The 21793-nt window shown below is 34.4% G+C and overlaps 1 protein-coding gene across 1 annotated transcript in view; it reads left to right on the forward strand.

Annotated features, from left to right (window-relative positions):
- Window positions 1-21613, forward strand: part of LOC120280432 (serine/threonine-protein kinase ATM) — a 23013-nt gene extending 1400 nt beyond the window's left edge. Inside the window, exons 2-45 of the mRNA XM_039287276.1 lie at window positions 3-100; window positions 251-349; window positions 419-465; window positions 568-763; window positions 851-1072; window positions 1718-1789; window positions 1919-1988; window positions 2757-2871; window positions 2956-3079; window positions 3335-3463; window positions 4160-4258; window positions 4964-5011; window positions 5512-5616; window positions 5757-5843; window positions 7023-7322; window positions 7749-7855; window positions 7928-7994; window positions 8110-8184; window positions 8267-8386; window positions 9296-9460; window positions 9533-9634; window positions 9950-10101; window positions 10201-10402; window positions 10493-10540; window positions 10639-10722; window positions 12072-12155; window positions 12878-12958; window positions 13169-13258; window positions 13341-13403; window positions 14368-14508; window positions 14653-14709; window positions 14849-14908; window positions 17153-17247; window positions 17334-17442; window positions 17921-18010; window positions 18123-18202; window positions 18273-18351; window positions 18741-18787; window positions 18871-18970; window positions 19528-19659; window positions 19768-19902; window positions 19991-20056; window positions 20286-20429; window positions 20976-21613. Coding sequence (XP_039143210.1) covers window positions 3-100; window positions 251-349; window positions 419-465; window positions 568-763; window positions 851-1072; window positions 1718-1789; window positions 1919-1988; window positions 2757-2871; window positions 2956-3079; window positions 3335-3463; window positions 4160-4258; window positions 4964-5011; window positions 5512-5616; window positions 5757-5843; window positions 7023-7322; window positions 7749-7855; window positions 7928-7994; window positions 8110-8184; window positions 8267-8386; window positions 9296-9460; window positions 9533-9634; window positions 9950-10101; window positions 10201-10402; window positions 10493-10540; window positions 10639-10722; window positions 12072-12155; window positions 12878-12958; window positions 13169-13258; window positions 13341-13403; window positions 14368-14508; window positions 14653-14709; window positions 14849-14908; window positions 17153-17247; window positions 17334-17442; window positions 17921-18010; window positions 18123-18202; window positions 18273-18351; window positions 18741-18787; window positions 18871-18970; window positions 19528-19659; window positions 19768-19902; window positions 19991-20056; window positions 20286-20429; window positions 20976-21053 — 4664 coding nt within the window. The 3' untranslated portion in view covers window positions 21054-21613. The remainder of the gene's footprint in view (window positions 1-2; window positions 101-250; window positions 350-418; window positions 466-567; window positions 764-850; window positions 1073-1717; window positions 1790-1918; window positions 1989-2756; window positions 2872-2955; window positions 3080-3334; window positions 3464-4159; window positions 4259-4963; window positions 5012-5511; window positions 5617-5756; window positions 5844-7022; window positions 7323-7748; window positions 7856-7927; window positions 7995-8109; window positions 8185-8266; window positions 8387-9295; window positions 9461-9532; window positions 9635-9949; window positions 10102-10200; window positions 10403-10492; window positions 10541-10638; window positions 10723-12071; window positions 12156-12877; window positions 12959-13168; window positions 13259-13340; window positions 13404-14367; window positions 14509-14652; window positions 14710-14848; window positions 14909-17152; window positions 17248-17333; window positions 17443-17920; window positions 18011-18122; window positions 18203-18272; window positions 18352-18740; window positions 18788-18870; window positions 18971-19527; window positions 19660-19767; window positions 19903-19990; window positions 20057-20285; window positions 20430-20975) is intronic.
- The last annotated feature ends 180 nt before the right edge of the window (window positions 21614-21793 follow it).

Genomic DNA, 21793 nt, shown 5'->3' on the forward strand with positions numbered 1-21793 from the left:
AGTTGGCTACGTATTGTTTTGCGTTTGTTCACCGAAGGTCATTTCTCTGCTCCATCAGCTAACGGTGGATGCTGACCCATCATTGTATGATTATATTAGGGTATGGGCTTTTTTACTTCTTGTTGATTAGTAACTTATCATTATGCATTGTAGAGAGACATTTTCTGAGATGCTGAAGTATCTATTTGATATCTTGTTGAGGTTTTGAAACTGTTCAACATCCTTGCCTTTTCGTTGGCTTTTATTACAGGAATTGGAACTATTTCCGCAACTTGATTCCTTTGCAAGAATCAGAACTTTTCATGAAAAACTATGTGAAGCCTACTCTCCAAGAGATCATTTTTTGAAGGTAAATGAATTAGTTTTCCATGCCCAAACTTTAAAAAAATCTAATTACTTGTCACCATTTTTTCTTCAGTTCATTAGGCGATGCTCCTACCTTCCACAAGGTTTACTTCTTTGGAGGTGTCCATCTATATTCTCATTTTGTTTTTGTGCATAGTTTTTTGAAGGAAACCTGTAAGAGCTATTTTCTTTACTTGTCTATAAAATGAGTTGTATTTTCAGCCTTCGAAACCTGCACAAGAAATTACTAATGGGAGAAATCATTCAACTTGAAAGCAATGGTATACTTAAACTACATAATTGCAATCACTGGAATGCTGATCCTGAAGTTGTTTCTGCTGTATGGTCTCTTGTGAGGCTATGTGGCTCAAACGGTATGAATGATATGTGTGCATTGCTTGCTGATTTCATTTCAAGGGTGAGTGTTCAACTAGTTATCCTTCCAGCATGACATTTTTTCTCAAAAATGTATATTTTTATTTTATTTTATTTTTTACATCAACAGGTTGGCATTGGAGATCCCTATGATGTTATATTTCATTTACCCGGAGATCCCAGTCAGAAGCATCTAACCCCGGCATCTTACCATGATACTTCCAAGGATTTTAATCTACAATGCGACAATGGAGTCACTGATGAGATTTTAATTGAGATTTTAAGATTGCTTATGAAATATCTGCTTGATGAATCTGTCAAAATTGTTGACAAGGCATCTCTAACTCTACAGGTAACTTACAGTGTCATTTTCTGAACTGCTGTCACTTGTTTTGCAAAACCTTTGTATAGCATTCATAAGGTGATACCATTTTTTAGATCAAGTTTTGGCTCAGGCTGAGGTGTGCTGTAATCCTCACCTTGCATATATTCTGAGCCGTAGCCTTACTTCTTGAATGGAGTTTGCCTTTCATTCATCTGTTAGTTTAGTGTCTTTTCAGCATGATGTAATCACACCCAACTTTAATTATTATGCAAACTTTGTTTTATAAGTGCTAGCAAGGCCCTAAGCTCCATTTTAATTCATGTAAGTAGTTATTTTTAAGAAATTTAATGTTCTTGATTTAGCGCAAGTTTATAAATATATTTTGCTTTAGAAACAATATGTTAACAACTTTTGATCCTTCTAATGAACTAGTAGAAACTATTATGCTTGTAATTTTTATTTATTGAAGTGATGGGAGGACACAGATTGCTTCTTCTTGTTGTTTGTATGTGAGTTTGGATCTGGTAGTCAAGACTTCCCACTAAAAATTTATGGCCCACCTGACTTGGGAATTTGGTAGTCTATTGTTGACTTCTATTGACATGGTATTTAGCTAATATGACAAGGTGTTTCACCTTCTTTTTCTTGACTAATTTTTTTGTGCTTAACCAGGGTATTCTCTCAACTGAAAAAGGTCACGGTGCTCTTTTATCACTTAATTTTCACGAGAGATCCTTAATTGAGGTTAACATCAGATTTTGTTGCAATCCCAAGCATAATCAGTTTATTATCTGTATAAATTTAATTTGTAACTCTTCTGATTTTAATAGTGCTCCGTGTTTCTTCATTTGTCATCTACTAATTGATTTGTAGGTTCACTCAAAAGGTGTTCACTTGGCGCTAGTTGAGAAGCTACTAGTTGATTCTGAAAAACATTCAATGGGTAATCTAAGATTTCCAAACTTGAGATTTTTTTTCCTCCCTGACACTCATTTTTCACTTTACTCTGTTACTTATCATCTTCTTCTTGTGTTTGTCTTTGTCAAAGGGATAATAATTAATTTTTTATTTTTTATTTTGGTTGAAATTTAGTCTCTCTTGAATGGGAACATGATATTTGTTCCCAACATTTTTTTGTGTATTTTTTGCATGTGGTTGATCAATGTAGTTCTTGTTTTTGAAAAGTACTTGCACAAACTCTTCTGCCCTTTATATAGGTCATAAGTTTATATGGTGAATTCTGAACCTCCACAGCTTTCGAAATTTTACATGGTTAGGATCTTTTGCCTTAAGGTAGTAATAAGTAATGCCATCAAAATAGTAAGTGTATGCTTAGGCTTCAGTTGAAAGGATCGCTGGGGAACAGAAATTTGTTTGACCTATTGAGTATTGAGTTTGGTTTAAGTATTAAGGTGCAAGTTACTGCTAACATTCACATTGGAGTTGAATGTATTGTTTCTAATGGGACACTGCTCTTGGTTTTGAAACGATACGAGAAATATGGTAAAAAAGCCTGATAGCCAAATGATCTGTCTGGCTATGTTTTGACGATCGTTCACAACATTTCAGAGGACTATTTTCTTTTCTATAATGCTCTCTTTAATTTAAAAAAGGAAAACTTTGGATCTGCAAGTCTTATATGGCTTAGCTTGTGATCACCTATCTTTATTCGGGAAAGTTTGCTGGTTTTGTTGGCTTTGGTCTATAACAGGGACTATTTCACTGGAAGATTCTTCCTTGTGGGTAACAGAAACAAAGGCCTATGAGGAATGGGTCTGCCCACTTGTGCACTCGTTGATTAGTCATAGTGATGATATCATCCTGAGGTAGTCAATTTCCTCCGATGTAGGCTAGCTGTTCTGCTAAATTGTTTGTATATTTCTTTACAGTCTCATGTGTGCCTTCTACAGATTGTGCCAAGATATAGTTCTCCTGAAAGCTGAAGTTGCTGAACTGCTATTTCCAAATGTTTTGATGAACCTAGCAGGAAGGGCTGATTCAAATGCAGACATTTGCCATTTAATCTCAGGGAAGGTCCTGAGCTCGCCTCTTCTATATGATATATAATGATTATTATTTTATTAGGATAGCTGAGCGTTTGCATGTCTGAGTAATATGTAGATTATGTTTAAGGGCTTCCATAAGTTGGTCAGATTCTTATCTTGGTAATTATTACCTTTTATTTTTTGTTAATGATTAAGAAGAAGTTCATGCTTTTTCATGTGAGCTGCAAGAAGAAATTGCATGTTCGTGTTTACCAAATAGAAATTGGTGGTTTGCATTGTGCAGGTTCAGGAGAATATCTTTCTTGAGTCAAATGACTTGATGAAATCAATTCATGTTATCCTGGATGCATTGAATAGACTAAGGTCATGCTACATAATTGCAAGGCAATATTCGTTCTTGCCACCAGTGAAGGTAGTGGAATTGAATTAAAATTTACTTTGATTGTTGAGGATATGTGAGTGGTTCTCGATGTGATTTTTTCTTCTTTCCCCCCTTTATGTGTTTATTCTTTTCTTGTATGATTAGAAAAATACTGAAGATAATGATCATGGCTTAAAACATATATGCAACTGTATATATGGCCTGTGAAATTTTGAATCATGTGCTCAGTGGAACATGACTTGTATGCCCATTTGATCATCGGTGCATGCATGTTATTCCATATTTCTACCTTTTAACACTCATATTTCATGTCAAAATGTCCATCTCATCACTGGTGGAATATGTTTTTATTTCTACCTTATTGATCATCCATTTGTGTATGTTTTTTATGTATAATTTTCGCAGGCACTTATCTTCTAGGTTAACAAATAACCAGTTTAGAAAGTGTTGTGTTGGAAGAACCCAAATAGTTTATGATGCATGGTATGATTTTTATATAGGTATTTTGAATGCTCAAGTCTTTCAAGATAATCATGATGTCTGGGAGACTAGATTCTAGAGTTAATGTTGCTGATATAGATTAATTACTTATTAATTTTTTGGAAAGTCCTCAAACTCTTGTTCACAATTCTAACTTTGAAGACCAAGAAAATTAACTTATGCTTGCTTATCTTCATAACACTTGGATTTTCCAAGGACTGATAGTGATACTTGTATAATTTACAGCAAGGCAGGATTTCTCGGTACGCAAAGGCTCATTGCACTCCAGAAAAAGGAAAGGAGCATTCATCCAATGTGCTCCTATCAACTAAATTGTGGGAGAAGGTAAGCATTTGGTCGTTATTGCATCTGATTTTTATTATTTTACTCTTTCTTTGGAATTTACCCACCCTCTAAGGTACTCCCATCAAATTGTCAATTTTATGTTCAGTTAGTATCCCTAAAAATCCTTATAAAACAGTAACTTATTGAAAGCTCACCACTTACCATATGAATTGTGATGGATATTCAAAAGAGAAATGTCTCATAGAGATTTGAATATTAAATTCTCAAAAGTAGTATTAGGTTAGAAGTCTTTGGCTATTTGTATCTTCTATTCTACATTTGATGATAATGATCCTTCTTTGATCTTCTATGATAATGGTAAGATTAAAATGATTATCTAGGATTAAGAGGATAAGACTTTCCTGGACATATATGCTCTTCCTTCGGATTGATTAAATGTTGTGCAATTATTTTCCAAGAATTTCATTTCTTGATGGGATGACAATGTTACTTTCCAAGTCATTGTCTAATTTCTTGATATAGGTTTTTATGTAGCATGGATGATTTTTTCTTTTGGTTACAAGTTTCCATGTATTTTGTTTTGTTCTTTGGTAATCAAGCAATGCTACTCAATTGAGAACATTTTATAGATTTTCCTTCTTGGCATCCTAGGTAGTATGTAATGGTAGTGACTTCTTTATTTGGGTTTTAATTTATATGTAAGACTTCAATTAATTGTCTTTTTGTTTTCTGGTTTTTGTGAAGGTTTACTGGCTTTCAATTGATTATCTTGCAGTTGCCAGAGCAGCAATTGTAAGTATAATTCTCCCTAGCATTATGCATACTATTCATGGATATCAATGATCCATGTCTATAATGATTTGTTTCTAAGGTTGACAAACAATTTGTTGAATACTATTTGAATCAAAACAATATACCTGAAACAGTTTGATATTCTTTTGGGTTGAATGATGATTCGACCAGTAGTTCGGATAGCATGATTTTGCCCCAAAATTTCAAAGTAGAATAAATTTATCCATTCTATAGTTATGTCCTATTTTATAGATTGTTGTCATGTGTGAGGTTCTTGCCGGTGTCCACATGTAGTTCCTAGCCATTACCCTCCATTCCTGTAGATGCATGTGCTTAGAGGCTTAAAAGGCTCTAAATCAATTCTTTTTATGTTTTAGCCCATAATTCTTGCTGCTAGATAGTTGTTTTGTTTAAGCCCTATCAAATTTTGGTCTAAATGTTTGCCTTACAAATCATTAATTTTCTCATAGTTGTTTTTGCTCATTTTATCCCTCTTGCAGAGAACTGGCTCATACTTTACGGCAGTAATGTATGTGGAGCATTGGTGTGAAGAAAATTTTAATGGTCTCACACTAGGGTGTCCTGATTTTTCCCATTTTGAGACGGTATTCTTTACTCATCTTAACAGTTAATAGTTAATAGGAAAATAATTGACAATGATTGTGTATATTCCTTTCATCTGTCAAATTTTCTTCTTTTCTCTAGAATATACTTTTATTAAAAAGTTTTTGCTTATTCTATTCAGCTACCTCCACATATTGAGCTAATGATTGCAGCAATTACTCATATCAATGAACCTGACAGTATATATGGGATCATTCAATCACAAAAGGTTAGTTCTGTATTGGCTTTATGAGAATTATCTGTGAGTTATTTTTTTTTATTTGTCCAGTTTTTAACTGCTTTGTTCCAAAAATTGAGGGGTATTTGATTAGTATCTTCTACAATATTTCCTAAAAATAAGTGTACATTACAGAAGAATTTCTCTTTAGTGAAGCTTATATGATACATTGTTCCAGCAACCTGTGTGATTTTTCTGCTTTTGCTTGACTGGGACTTTCAAGTTGAGGCAGCCATCCTTCTTTCACAATCGAATATCGCTTGCATATTAAGACCAGAATTATGATAGAGCACATAAAAAAAATGTAAAAATCTACTGATCTGAGCAAACTAATTTTTCATTCAGCACCTAGGTTAATTAACGTAAAAGGGTGCAGGGCTACAAGCTAAGCCAACAAATGCGCCTGGTTTGCGAACTTTGCTTCTGGATCAATACTTGTCCGAGTGTGGTGTCCAATGTCAATTTATAATTTTAAGAATCTTAGGCCTTTTCCCAGGTGTCACACTTTTCCTTGTATAAATGAGGCAGTTTTCATTGTCACTGGCTACAAAGGTATACTGAACCATTATCGATGCTTCTTTCTGCAAAAGTTCCAATATTGCTTTGACTTACAACTCTGAGAAACACTGTGATGAACTGATGAGTTGAAATTAAGTTGAGAAGGTTTCTGTGCTGTAAACATAATTATTTTATAGGTTATTTCCTGTTATTACATTTACAAAATAAGGTTTGTTATAACCTAATAAAGGTCCAAGATTTCAAGCAATAAAAGCTTGAAGGTTCTTGAGGGGTTGGAATTATTCTGCAACCACTATTTGTGAGATATAGGATAATGTTTTTTTCAAAAATTCCTTGATTAGGAGGTTAATATATGTTCTCTTTCCTTTCTATTTGGTTTTGTGCATGGATGCTCTGGGCTTATTTGGCACCTTAGATCTATGTATTTGTTAGAGTTATGTTATAGTTTAGATTGGTTAATGAGCCATATTGGGCCCATACCACAAAACCCCTAATATTTCTCTTTATATATCCTTGTACTCGTTTCCTAATGAATATACAAACTATTTTTTCTATCATCACAGTATTCATGAAGTTGCTATTCTGTAACTATATTCAGAATTGGATTGGTTTTGCTTTGTTCTTAATTTCATTTGAACACTCTCCTTCCAGTTGACATCTCAAACTGTTACATATGAACATGAGGGGAATTGGAGCAAGGCTCTTGAGTGTTATGACTTGCATGTGAGAACAGCAGGATTGGGTGACACTGACTCAATTTCAAGTGAAGGAGCCTCTGATGCCTATTATATATCTTCTGGAGATAAGAAAATGGCTCATTGGAAACCTTATAAGGGATTAATGAGATCTTTAAACAAAATCGGTTGCTCTCATGTGCTGGATTTTTATTGTCAAGGATTGTTAAGTCAGAAAGTTCAATTTCAGCATGATTTGGAGTTTACTGAATTACAGGTTAGCATCAACTATTATTTTTATTTCATAATAATAAGGATGCATACATGCATAATTATCTGTGATTCCCTATTTTGTATATATCTGTTTGCCCTATTATATTTATTTCATAATAAGGATGCATACATGCAGAATTATCTGTGACGCCATACCTTTTCTATTTCTGTTTTCCCTTTTTTCTATTTTTTCCACATGCTTAAAGTGTCCAATTTTCTATTTCAAGAGTTTTGGGAACTCTGTGTGTGTGCGTGCGCGCGCGTGTTTTGAAGTATTAGCCGTGCAAGTGTCACTCTTTGGACCCAGTTCTTGTTGTGAACTTAAAACCACATCTTCTTGCATCGTTTTCCTTAGATGATTTTTAAGTAAGGTATTTCCTTTACTTTCTTTATCTTGTACTCGGAAAACGATACTACTTTTCTTGTTTAGTATGAAGCTGCTTGGAGGGCTGGAAACTGGGACTTCTCATTACTTTCTGCAGAAGAGAACTCTAGGAAACATCTTAGGGGTGAACATTTCAATGAAAATCTTTTCAGGTTTGAATTTCAGATGTCAAAATTCTGAGTTAGTTGTTCTCTTTTATGTTAATTATATTATTCCTACTTTAGTTGCTTGAGGGCATTGAAAGAGGGAGATTCAAGTGAGTTTCATACTAATTTAATGAAAACAAAGAAGGTAATGAAGCTGATTTCTTTTGAACTTTTGTATTTTCTCATTTCTCTCATGCTTATTTTAATTTATTTTATGTTTTTGCTGTTTAACTGTCTTTGTTGTACCATTGGTACCTTAGGAGCTTGTGCTGTCTGTATCTAATACTAGCCAGGAGAGTACTGAGTATATATTTTCGTCTGTAGTGAAGCTTCAGGTAATGGGGATCTGAAAATCATTTTTTTTTAGCTCAGATTGAGTATGGCAACTGTTTTCTAGTTATAGAGTTATCAATGCAGATATTATACCATCTTGGCATTGCCTGGGATTTACGTTGGACACATGAACCAAGTGGAGAAAACACTTGTTTCAAGCTTAATAAAATTTTGCCTGAGCCTGTTGTTCCTACAAAAGTCCAGGTGTTGCTTTTCCCCTTTTCCTTTTTGCAGTCTTCTATGCATTGTTACTTAATGTTTAGCTTGTGCTGTGTTGTGTTTCTATCAATGGTTTTTGTTCCATTGCTTCCTGTCATACAAGATAATGCAACAGTATTACCATCAGTACCAGGATTTGGCTTGGATGGGTGATAGGATACAGTTTGACTTTGCAAATCATGAATTCATTTGTAAATGGAATTAGTACTTGCTTATGGATGTTGTTATGCTTTCTTGTTTTTACCAATTTATAAGATTTGCTTCAATGGTTTTCCTTCAATTGTTTATACTAGATAAGGCGACTTGTTGTCATGAGTACCAGCATTTGGCTTGTATAGCTGATATAAGGTGGTTTAACATTGCAAATCGCAAGTTGATTTTTAAATATAAATTACTACTTGCTCTCTTGGATATTGTTATGTTGCTTTTTATTTGCACCTCTTAGCAGATTTACTTATTCTAAAAGATTCATGATAGAAGCTTGTTTGATTGGCCATACCCATCCAATGGTTTTAGGTGCCAAGTATTCTTGTTTTCCTGACACAACTATCTTGGAAACGATTGATTATTTTAATCATGCATGTTTACAATTTGGGCCAACTTTGCCTCAAATTGGTAGAACAAATGTGGCTGTTAAGTTATACTAGATATGGATCATATTCATTTGAAAATTTCCAATTGTACATTAAATCTTGATTTCATGGAAACTGTGTATGAGTCAAGGCTCTCTTTATATGAGTGATGAATGACCTGCTCTTCCCCCAATAACTGTATTTCTGGTTTCTTAGCTTAAAGTTTTGGTCTCATTAGTGGCAGAAGATATTTATGTGTTGCTTCACACGTATAATTTCTGGTTGTGATGACTAACAAAAGCTTTGGGTGCATGTTTTTTAGTTGGAGCCATTAAATAAAGAATGGAGTTTCATTCGAATGCAAGCACAACAAAATATGAATCTTTTGGAACCTTTTGTTGCATTTAGACGCTCCTTTTTTCGAGTTTTAGATTGCCAAGAAAGCATTCTGGAACACCTTCTGGAGTCGGCATGCATTCTTCGTAAGGTAAATATTTTTATGCTATCCCTGGATCCTGATTTTCTGTTAGCCATCTAAAAGACTTATTTTGGTACTCAGGGTTCCCAGTTTTCTCTGGCTGCTGCTGCTTTGCATGAACTCAAGCTACTCTTTTGTCAATCAGAAAAACTTACTACATCCCATACTTATCTTCTTGGAAGGGTATAATATGAAATTTCCTATTTAAATAATATTGCCCATTTTTTTTTTATACTCTAGCACCGAATTCAGATGATATCCCTTAAGAAGTGTCTAAAATGCACTCCTAGTTGTACAGTGATAATGACAAGATACTACTGCCTGCAACTTGGACAATAAACATGATTAGTGTATAGCAGATACTGTAGAATGTAGCATATCATTTTTTTGGCTGCTCCAATTTGGTGATTGCCCTACCATCATTTATGTCTGTGAAGCTATCATCTAGAGGGCTACCTGGTGTCTTATTGAGTATAAGTTTCCTTCCACTATTGACAGCTTGAAGAAGCTAAAGTACTTCGAGCTCAAGGTCAGAATGAGATGGCAATCAGCCTTGGAAGGTACATAATTCAGGATTATAAAATGGATGAGGAAGCCTCAAATGTGCATCGTTTAGTTGGAAAGTGGTTGTCAGAGACACGATCTAGCAAGTACAGTTATATATTGACCTTTTTTACTCCTTTGATTATTGTTGCAAGTACAATCTAAACTTGAAACAACAATTTATTTTGTTTCCATCAATTGTCCAGCTCAAGAACTATTTTAGACCAATATTTGAAGCATGCTGTGGAGCTCACTGAACAAAGCAACAGCAGGGATCAGAAGTCTTTGTCTAGACAATGTCAGACATATTTCCATCTTGCACACTACACTGATGGTTTGTTCAAAAGCTATGAAGAAAGGCTTGCCTCAAGTGAATGGCAAGCAACTTTGCGATTGAGGAAACATAAGGTATTACTCAGAAAGACCTTGTTGTTGTTTGAAAAAAGGTTCAGTTGACTTCTGTTATGCTTGTATCTTTTAAAAGGATTTTGCTTTCAGACCAGGGAGATGGAGGCTCTAATTAGAGGGCTAAGAAGTTCAAGAAAGGCATGATTGTCATCATCTCATACATTTTACCTATGTTATATAACCTTTCTAGTTAGTGATCATATCACCTGTCATTTTTGGCTCATTTTTATTTTCAGGGGGAGAAAGTTGATTGCTCAATAAAAATACAAGAGCTTCAAAAGCAGCTTACAATGTTTAGGGAGGAGGCTGAAAAGTTGCAGGTATGGTGACTTTCAGTTTTAAGGCAATTCTGATTCTGCTTTTAACTTTCTTCATTATTCTCTTTGTTCTTCAAAAAGTTGAATTATTTAACCAGACATTTCAATAAATTCTTTTAATAATGTGAATTTTAACTTCATTTTGGCTTTCTTACATTTACAAATGGAACTTCAATGATTGGTTCCCAAATTAAATTATTATCTCCCCATTTTGAGCCAATTCACTAGTTTAGGGGCATGTTGAGTTCATGCTGCTTCTGGTTTATGCTAGTGGAACACATGCCAACCCTCCAGAATTGTTGGTTGGTATTCTGGTGTCATGGCAAGCCATGTCCTTTCTGGATGGCTGGTTTATGCTACAGAAAAACATGCCAACTCTCTGGAGTTGCTGTCTAAAATAAATAATATAAAAAAAGTGGTCAGCTATGATATAGTAAAAAAAAAATCCTGAGAAATCCTGTCATGTTTTTAGTACCACCTTTTGGGGTTCAAAGAAGGTAACACTTCTTATGTGATTATAATGTTTCTTATCACTTATCTTTGCACTTTTAGTTTATATATGAAGCAATCTTGTGTATGGTACATGCATAGGCAAAAAAAAAAAAATTGCAGTTAGTGATGATCCAGTAAACCAAAAAAAAAATCCTGAGAAATCCTGTCATGTCTTTAGTACCACCTTTTGAGGTTCAAAGAAGGTAACCTCTTATGCGATTATAATGTTTCTTATCACTGATATCTTTGCACTTTTAGTTTATACATGAAGCAATCGCATGTATGGTACATGGATAGGCAAAAAAGTAAGTGATGATCTAGTAAACCAAAAAAAAAAATCTGAGAAATCCTGTCATGTCTTTAGTACCACCTTTTGGGGTTCATAGAAGGTAGCACCTCTTATGTGATTATAATGTTTCTTATCACTGATTTCTTTTCAACGTTATTCTTGACCACCAGTTTCATCCATACAGCCCTTGGCAACAACTAGGATAGCTAATTATTGTGCAGTTATATAGGAGCTCAAGAGGTGTCTGTCTTAGTAAATTCTTTGCACTTTTAGTTTATACATGAATCAATCGCATGTATGGTACATGCATAGGCCAACAGAAAGAAGAAGAAGAAGTACAGTTGGTGATGATGTAGTAAACCCACGAGAAATCCTGTCATGTCGTTAGTGCCACCTTTTGGAGTTTAAAGAAGGTAATATCTCTTATGTGATTATAATGTTTCTTATCACTGATATCTTTTCAATATGATTCTTGGCCACTAGTTTCATCCATACAGCCCTTGGCAACAACTATGATAGCTAATTATTGCGAAGTTATATATATATATATATACGTTTTTTTTCTTGCCAGGATGATAGGGATAAATTCCTGAGTCTAGCATTAGAGGCATATCAGCAGTGTCTTGTCATAGGCGGAAAATATGACCTGAGGGTGGTACGTGCTTTTTATGGCATCATTTGAATTTTGTCTGTCAGTGAAAAATGATGTTTATTGTTTTCTATCATCTGTTACAATATTTAAGACGTGTGACTGAATTCTTGTATACTAATTGGTATATGATAAGACACTGATTCTTAATTGCAAGTTTGATTTGAAATTCATCCAACCATTTGTGAAAAATGATGTGTAATATTTTCTATTCTGTTAGTATATTTAAGATGTGTGATTGAATTTTTGTATGCTAATTGACATATGATAAGACACTAATTCTTTTTCTTTAATATTACTCGTCTTACCTGTTCCCAATTGTCGAAATTATGACTAGGCAATCCAATAACAAAGAAAAGGCATCCTTTCTAGCATGATATTAGCATATGATAGGATATTTTTTATTTTTTATTTCATATTACTTGTGTCTCCTGTTCCTAAATTTCTAAATTATGATCGAGTAATCCAATAAACACAAGAAGATCTCACTTCTGGTGTGATATTAAAATACTCTTTGACTTGCATGATGTTAAGTCCTTGATCCTTCAAATTTTACCATTTCTTCCTTTTCGTGAGGGCATTATCTACTCTTTTCAGAGTATTTCCCTTGAGAATCTAAATGAGGGCTTTGCAGCAAGAATCAGATAATTATGTATAAAATTCATATGATTAATTTGGGTCAAGTGTTCCATTGCATGACTATAATAGAAAAGTTTTGTATGTATCAGGTTTTCCGACTTGTTTCTTTATGGTTTAGCCTTTCTTCAAGACAAAGTGTTGTGAAAGCTATGCTTAGCACAGTGAAGGAGGTGTGTATAATGGCTTTTCTGATGTTCATTTCGTTCCATCAGGCCTATTATGATATATGCAAATGTTGCATTCTTAATAAAGATCACTTTTTTGACATTAATGCACTCATCAACTACATTATTGATTATCTAATAATTTTTTGGTTATGTATGGGAGATATTTTCAAATTTACAAATTCTCTTATAAAGAAGTGGATGTTGTCTTTATAGGTTCAGTCATTCAAATTCATTCCTCTAGTGTATCAAATTGCTTCAAGACTCAGCAGCCCAAAAAATTCGCAAGGATCAAATAGTTTTCAGGTTTGCAGTCCTTAAATGTTGTGTTGTGGTTGTGAACAAACATCAAAGGTTACTTTTGAAGATGACCTCTTGCATTTTACAGGTTGCATTGGCTTCACTTGTGAAGAAGATGTCCATTGATCATCCTTACCATACAATATTTCAGGTAAGATGATTGCAAATGGTATCATCCTTTGGGGTGAACGCCAAGTGTGTGCCCATTCTTTTGTAATGCTTGTCGACTTATATGTTTAGTTGAAAGTTGACTGTCGTTTGAAATTTTTGTATGGGCACCTTAACTTTCCTGTTTCGTTTCTCTTTGATATACTGTATTTCTACATTTTATTAAGATATAGTTCACATGGCCCCTGTTTCAATTGTGTGTAACATGGCCGATGTGTTCACTGCAGTTGTTTCAACCTTCAACCATGTTTATAAGGACTTGAGCTGTTGACAAGTCACATCCTGAGTTGAAATTTATGTTGCAAATGTGTAACGTGTCACATGAATGTTAGACTTCCTTGCATGTTGTGGATGAATTGATGTGCTAATAAATTTTTTCAGTGACTTTAACAATTTTTACATTGTATTTAGGAGAATTAGGATGGTAAAATGTTGTTGTATCATGAACAAAATTCATGGTTTGATGTTCATCTTCATGCTTAGTTGAGTCGGTCCTTGAAAAAGTGCCTACTGCTTGAGAGTTATGGCCTTCTTGTGTTGAATGATTTTGGTTTTAGTAGGTAGTGGTCACTGGAATATATTACTTATGGTTCTCTCCTTGGATTTAGTGATCATTTATGCAACTTTTGTTTTGCTCTTTATCATTGTCTATTTTGCTTCCTGTTAATAACTTTGAGATGCATCTAAAATTTCATTGTTATTTCAAAGAAATAAATTGAATGGTACTATGCCTTCCTGATGGAGAATGTTCTGCTAATGTGTAAAATTTTCATTCAGTTAAAGCATTGGTTACTCATCACTCTGGACCAAAATAAAATTTATCTTGCCTTTGAGGCATTCTATTTGTTTATAATGTCTCATTCAATTTCTCACTATATTGAAATCTTCTTAACTTTTACATTGCATTTTTGCCATTCTTTATGGCTAAGCATTTTGTGGTCTATTAGCTTCTAGCTCTAGCAAATGGTGATCGCATCAAGGATAAACAACGAAGTAGAAATTCCTTTGTTGTGGACATGGACAAGAAGCAGGCAGCAGAAGATCTCTTACATGAATTATACTCACATCATGGGAGAGTAATACAACAGGTAGTCATTTACCATTTCTGTTCTCTGAGCAGTCCTACGAATTTCCTGATCTTCTATTCTGGAATTGCTTTTTTCCTCTAGAAGTCTCAAAGCTTATACAACCTCTTTTGAGGAACTAACAAATTTCCTCACTTCCTTGTATAGATGAGACAAATGGTTGAGATATATATTAGGCTCGCTGAACTAGAGACCAAAAAGGAGGTTTGTTTGATTGGTTGAATTTAATGAAATAACCTTTCTTTTCGATTCATAACCCTTTTATTTGTTATTGATTTTCTTTTTTCAACTTGGAAATAAAGAACATATTTTATGTTGTTTTTTCTATTGGTTGTTTGGGCAGGACACAAATAAGAAGGTGGCACTTCCGAGAGATGTTCGCAGCATCCGGCAGCTTGAACTTGTAGGTGTTTATTAATGAATATTTTCTTTATGAATTTTTGTTCTCTGAATATATAGGAGGTTTCAAGTTTTGTTCTTTGAATATGGAATTATTTACTTTCATCAATTTGGTGAACTAGTGATTTGTTAAACACCTTTGCATCTGGAATTTTGCATATTTTAATATACCTGCATGACTGATTCATCTGAATAACGAAATACCATATTTTAATAACGAAATACCGTATTTTAATATACCTGCATTGTGTGCTTGATTGATTAAACACCTTAGCAATTTATGTTTGGCAAATAGCTGGTTCATCTGAATAACGAAATACCATATTTGGCAGACCTTACAAAGGGTTGGGATTAGACCCTTGGGCATTTGAAACCTTAATTAAATCTACTAGGACAAGTTATTGCGCAACCGCAAACGTACGGTTTTGCCAAGTAGTAATTAAGATATCGATCCAACGAAAACCAAGTGTGATTATTAATCTATTGCAATAATAGGCTATCCAGGCAATTAAAAGATGTAGGGATGGAAGAATAAGAACAACAAAGCAGGAGAAATTACACAAATGGGGAATGTAGAGATGCAAGGGTGTAGATTGTAAATCAGATCTAAGTAAACCTAGGCTTGGGAACTGACTACAAAGAGTAATGAAAGATATGTTTGGATCTCTACTTGATTTAGGTAGATCAATTGAAGGGTGATAATCCTTAATTATTTGCCACTCTCTTTCAAGAGATAACAAGTTGATTTTGATTGAGCCAACCCCTATTTTTGTGGTTAATGAACTCTTTCAAAACCTTATGAAGAATGATTAAACAATAAACCCTCAAGAAATACTCTTCAGTAATTTCAGGTTGACTTAAGAATTTCCAAGACCTAGAATAACCTTTCAGTTAATCTTGATCCCTATGACAAAACAAGCAAGTGCTTTCACACTCCAAGCTATGCAAGCACAAATCAAAAGCCAATTCAAAGTAATCTACCATTAATTATAAAAGATCCTTACAAAAGAAACAACTACATCAATCATCATTACTTTGGGCTAATCCCAAACCTAGAGAGAAGTTATACACTTCCATGTCTTGATTGCAAAAGAAAACAGGAAAAGTAAAAACCATGAAAGAACACAGCACACAAGACATGGAAAACCCCCTATATTGCCCACAAATGCGTGATCTTCAGGTCAACAGCTTTTTTTTTTTCTCCTTTCAGAGCTTTCAGAATCCTCTTTTTACTTGTCCAGCCGCCACCCTCTCTTTGCCTGTTTTCTTTCTCCCTGAAAAACTCTTTTTTAATGCCTTTTATACCCAATGTCAGGAGCTGGGTCCCAATTACTTTTACAGACCACAAGTGGATTGTGTATCTTGGAAAAGCTGGCCCACTTGTTAAGTCTTGTCATTATTCTCTTTGCTTTTAGAACACCCTTAGTTTATCAAAGTTTTGGGTCAGCTCTAGCCTCCTATATGCAAAATAACTAAAAGTAGTTTGTACAAAAAGGAAGAATTCATTACAAACGTTAAGAAAATGCATGATTAATAAAGGATCAACAACTAATGCATGATGATAATTATGCGATTTTTATCTACAACACAAGTTCTGTGTGCACCTGATATATAACCTATTCATATGTACTTTTACATTATCCCATATCTGTTTTTTTAGGTCAGATATGTATCTTTTTTTGCTAACTGGACATGAGAGAATACTATAATCTCCATTAATTTTTTTTTTACTGACATTTAAAAGGCTGAGTAGTCTAATATTAAACATGTAGGGTATGTTTAGGAAAAGTTTGGGGGGTCTGGGAATCTAGGTTGAGATCTCAAATGGTTGGGATGGATTTGGATATTCAAAAATTAAACTGGGTCAGTTCAAGTAGTCTAAAAGTAGTTTTTCAATTTTCATATATGCCAAGGGTATTACCATCCCTAATTCTAACTCTTTTACATTGGACCTTGTAAACCATAGGTAGTTATTTGATGAAGCTTTGACCAGTTGTGTTAATTTAGTATTTAGTGAAACAAATTAGATGCGGTTAAATAAGATTGACGGAGAAATTTACTCTTTGCTTATAGCGAAATCTGTGTAGTTTGTCTTTTATAATTTTGTACATGTCCAAGTCAACTTGCCTTTTTTCTTTTGCTTGTTATTTTCTAAATGCATTTCTTGGAGCCTTTTTCAAATTGATGTTTTTTTTTTTCTTTTTCTAATGGTTGAATATGCCGTTCCATTCTGTGATAAACTTTTCAGGTACCAGTTGTGACAGCTAATGTTCCCATTGACCCCAGTTGCAATTATGTGGAAGGTTCTTTTCCGTATTTCAAGGGATTAACTGAGTCTATCATGTAGGATAAATTTGGCTTTATATGATTTTTCTGCAGAAAAGAGATTTTTATGTTAGCTGGCACCTGATCTTGTGCAAAATTTACAGAGTAATGAATGGTATAAACGCTCCAAAACTGGTTGAGTGTTTTGGCTCTGATGGTCATAGATATCGTCAGCTTGCAAAATCTGGAAATGATGATCTTCGACAAGATGCTGTAAGCATTTGTGCTTTATGACATTTATGCCTCATCCTTATCACAGCTAACTTGTCACTGGTTAAGTATGCATATCACAGCATGTAAATTTCTCTAAACCCTCATGATATGCTTGATGGATGGTAGCTTCCCCTCTAAGAGAGATATTGTCACATTGACATGAGTTGGCAGATACTGAACACTGCCTGTTCATTGCAAGAGCTGACCAACATATGTAAAAAGCAATACTTCAAGGTTTAGCAATTATATTACTCGTAAGCTTGACTGTAGTCCATATTCACCCTTTTCATCTCCTACACATGGAGACATTTGTATATAATTTATGAGGTTTCAGTTCTATGCAAAGGAAAGTTTTACATTGGTTTTTGTTTTGTAAATGGAGTACAAAAATTTTTCCCATGAGAAGATTTTACTGGCTTTTTAGGTACATCTTATATGTCATTGCCAACAACTACTATGGATTTACAATTTTATGCAGGTTATGGAACAATTCTTTGGTTTGGTCAACACCTTCCTAGAAAATCATCGAGACACATGGAAAAGAAAATTAAGAATACGTACCTATAAGGTACATAATTGGTCTCTAAAGATTACTACTTCTGGCCTGTGTTTTCATTGATTTTAGACCTTTTTCTGTACATAGCATAATTTATTTGAGCTAACAAGTGTGTAAAAAACAGGTTGTTCCATTCACCCCTAGTGCTGGTGTACTCGAATGGGTTAATGGCACTATCCCGCTTGGTGAATATCTGTTAGGGAGGTCAGTAAGTACTGTTCTGTTATTAATCTTTGTTGCATTTAAGGCTTTAAATTGTTGTCTACCCCTTCAGCAATAGGAATGGTGGGGCACATTTACGCTATGGAGCAGGGGACTGGACATTCTCACAGTGCCGAGAATATATGGCGAATGTAAGTTCTCTCTGTCAAACGAACTTTTTTTATTTCTATTTATTGGAGAGGAGGGGTGGGGGGCTGGCAATATACTGCAGTGTACAACAACAGAAATTCTCTGTCAATTAAATTTGTGGCTATATTAATCCAATTTTACGAACCTTCATCTTTTTAGACTACTTATTGAGAATAAGTTTTCATGTAATGTGCTAGATATTTTTGTTTGAAGAAGTGCAGCTTAAATTATCTTTGAACAGAAAATTTTTCTTCAATCTGCCATGGAAATAAAATATTTTGACCATTCATTCTGCGCTACCTTGAGGATGGTCTTTGTGTTTCCTTTGCTCATTAACTATTTTATAATTTAATTTGAATTTTTGTCATCAAAGATGGATTATCTTGTACAGGAAAAGGATAAGCGCAATGCATTTATCAAAGTTTGCGACAACTTCAGGTCGTATCGTGGTTACTTTAATATTCCCATAATCTTAGTGAATTCATTGAGCCTTAGCTAAATATGCGGAATGATTGAGACAGGCCAGTTATGCATTACTTCTTCCTGGAAAAATTCCTTCAGCCGGCTGATTGGTTTGAACGCAGACTGGCTTATACAAGAAGTGTTGCAGCTAGTTCAATGGTCAGTGCAGTTACTTTAATAGTTCCCTTTTTGTAAAGGAACAATCCACCCGTATTTTCCCAGCCCATAGGATTAAAATTAGAATCTTTTGTGTTTCATAATTGCTAATTGACAAAGCAATAAAGTTTACAGAGGCGTTCCCTTTTTCTAGAAAATATTCCTGTTGTATGTCAGCTGGTAGAAGAATAAGAATACTCATAAATTTCTCTGAAATGTTGAAGAGCATGTGGTATATCCATTAAAATCTGTTTAATATTTAGTTACCCTAAACTGGTCTCGGGTGTTGCACATTGAACAATCTGAAAGATGATGAATTCACTTCACTAATTCTTTATTTGCTTTTTACACTGGTTTTCTGCCATGAAGTCATTGGCGTAAGGATTAACTAGTACTAATATGGTAGTCTCTTATATGGAATCATAACTCGCACCCTTTTCACTTTTAGATCACTTATGTTTCTTTACTCATGTTTAAGATTATTTCAAATCTTCTAGGGACTTGAAAATGTGTCAGTATTGATGGTAAGTAAATCATTATGAATGGTCTCTTTTGTTCAGGTGGGCTACATTGTTGGATTGGGAGATCGGCATTCTATGAACATTCTTATTGATCAAGCTACTGCAGAGGTGGTGCACATTGACCTTGGTGTTGCCTTTGAACAGGGTCTCATGCTTAAAACACCTGAAAGAGTATGTCTTATTGTTATGATTTTTTGCCTGCTATCTTTAGTTCTGAAAATATTCTATTATAAATAATCAACCTAATGAGTCATTTCTTGATTTTGTTATGATTCATAGGTTCCATTTAGGTTGACAAGAGATGTTATAGATGGCATGGGAATTACTGGAGTGGAGGGTGTCTTTCGAAGATGTTGTGAGGAAACTCTGTCTGTCATGAGGACAAATAAGGAGGCGCTGCTTACTATCATAGAAGTATACGAGCAATAGTCATTTGGTTTTACAAGAATGAGTACTCATACTTTATTCTTCTAATGGAGAATTAAACTAAACCAAATTGCAGGTTTTCATTCATGATCCGCTTTACAAGTGGGCTCTTTCTCCCCTCAAGGCTTTGCAAAGACAAGAGGTATACACAAAGTTCTATTTTGGTCATCCTAAATTTTTGAGGTCTTGTGTGATGGTTGAGAAATGTGCACATTATGATTTAAATCCTTGTTCAATTTGTTAAAAGTTTTAGTGTATGCCATTTCCAAAGTATTCTAATAAAAAACCTCAAGATATTGTGATATAGTCTTAGTATAGTATAAGATATGTATGCTTCTCCCTTGAATTTCTTGACACATTTAATTTTGCAGGAGACTGATGATGTTTTGGGCTCAAGTTTGGAGAGTTCCCCTGATGCAGATGAAGGAAACAAAGATGCAGCACGAGCTAAGCTGCGGGTCAAACAAAAGCTTGATGGGTATGAAGAGGGTGAATTGAGAAGTGTGCAGGGGCAGGTAAGCTGTTTGTTGCCAATTTGATTATATATGATGCAGTGTTGTTTATCCTATTGATTCAGCAATAGGCATTGGACAATGCTATTTATTATTCTCACACACTACCTGTTCTTTGACAGCCTAACAAACTTTTTATTTGTCCTTTGGGCAATTTTTTTAAAAAATAAAATAAAAAATCACTCTTGGAAACCAGTATTTGCAATCAATTTTGGCTACTATCAAGAATTTTATAATCAATTATGTCATTCATCCTACCAATTTAAACCATATTCAGTTAGATGCCTTACATTATATCCCATGCACTAATAACTATGCTTCAGCTTAATTAAAGTATCCTTTGTAATTGCTTTTGGTCATGCAAATAAACAAGTATTTACTCTGACCGAACAACCGGTGTCCGCATGCACCCGGTGCATTTATTTTGCCATCTATAGAGAAATATATAATCAATAATGTCAATTGAAGTGTTGCTAGTTTGATGATGTGTTCAATCATTCCATTGCATCAATAATGTTAAGTTATCCCACTTTTATGTGGTCACTGTAGGTTCAACAACTTATTCAGGACGCAATAGACATAGACCGCTTGTGTCAAATGTTCCCAGGATGGGGTGCTTGGTTGTGACAAAAGATTCGAGGTATGGAGGATTTGGGTCATATCCAATTTTGTATACAGCTGAATTCTATTTCCATTTTTCAATATCTTCAGTGCTGCTGCATATTTTGGATGCTAATGCCACAAGTCAACTGTAGCTGCATGGTTTAGTTTCCCTTACACTAAGTAGTTGTAAGATGTGAACAAATATATTGAACTCATATTATTATTATTACTGTATATGAGTTCTCCATAGTTCATGGTACATAATATCATTTGTTCTTCATGTACATCAAACTGGATAAATTTAGCTCTGAAGTGTCAAAATGCTGTTTGATTGAATTGCAACGATGATTGCTTCAAGTTCGAGCCACACAGAAAGCCAGATGACAACCACTTGAGAATGGATTTCGCTATAGCGCCTGGAGAAGGTGTTCCTTAGCCTTTGTTTATATACCCTTTCGCTCTCTATTTGTGTGTATAGGTCCTATCCTAGTAAGGGTATATAAGCGAAAGCTTTGTGAAGTTTCCTTCAGATTCAGCTGAATTCTGTACAACTTTAATCATATGATTTTTTTTTTTAATGCAAAAATTTCATTTTATACTGCTCTGTTTCAGTGCATGTAATTCACTTTGATTCAAAATTTTCAATGTCACGTTGCTGATTCTATAGTGCAACATTATTGAAGCTCCGCTGTGACCGTACCATCATTTTCTATTCTTTCAACCTTGCTGACTAGATAGGCCCTACTTTTTTTTTTTAATATAGA

Source organism: Dioscorea cayenensis, chromosome 17 (assembly GCF_009730915.1).
Source record: "Dioscorea cayenensis subsp. rotundata cultivar TDr96_F1 chromosome 17, TDr96_F1_v2_PseudoChromosome.rev07_lg8_w22 25.fasta, whole genome shotgun sequence".
Lineage (NCBI taxonomy): Eukaryota > Viridiplantae > Streptophyta > Magnoliopsida > Dioscoreales > Dioscoreaceae > Dioscorea > Dioscorea cayenensis.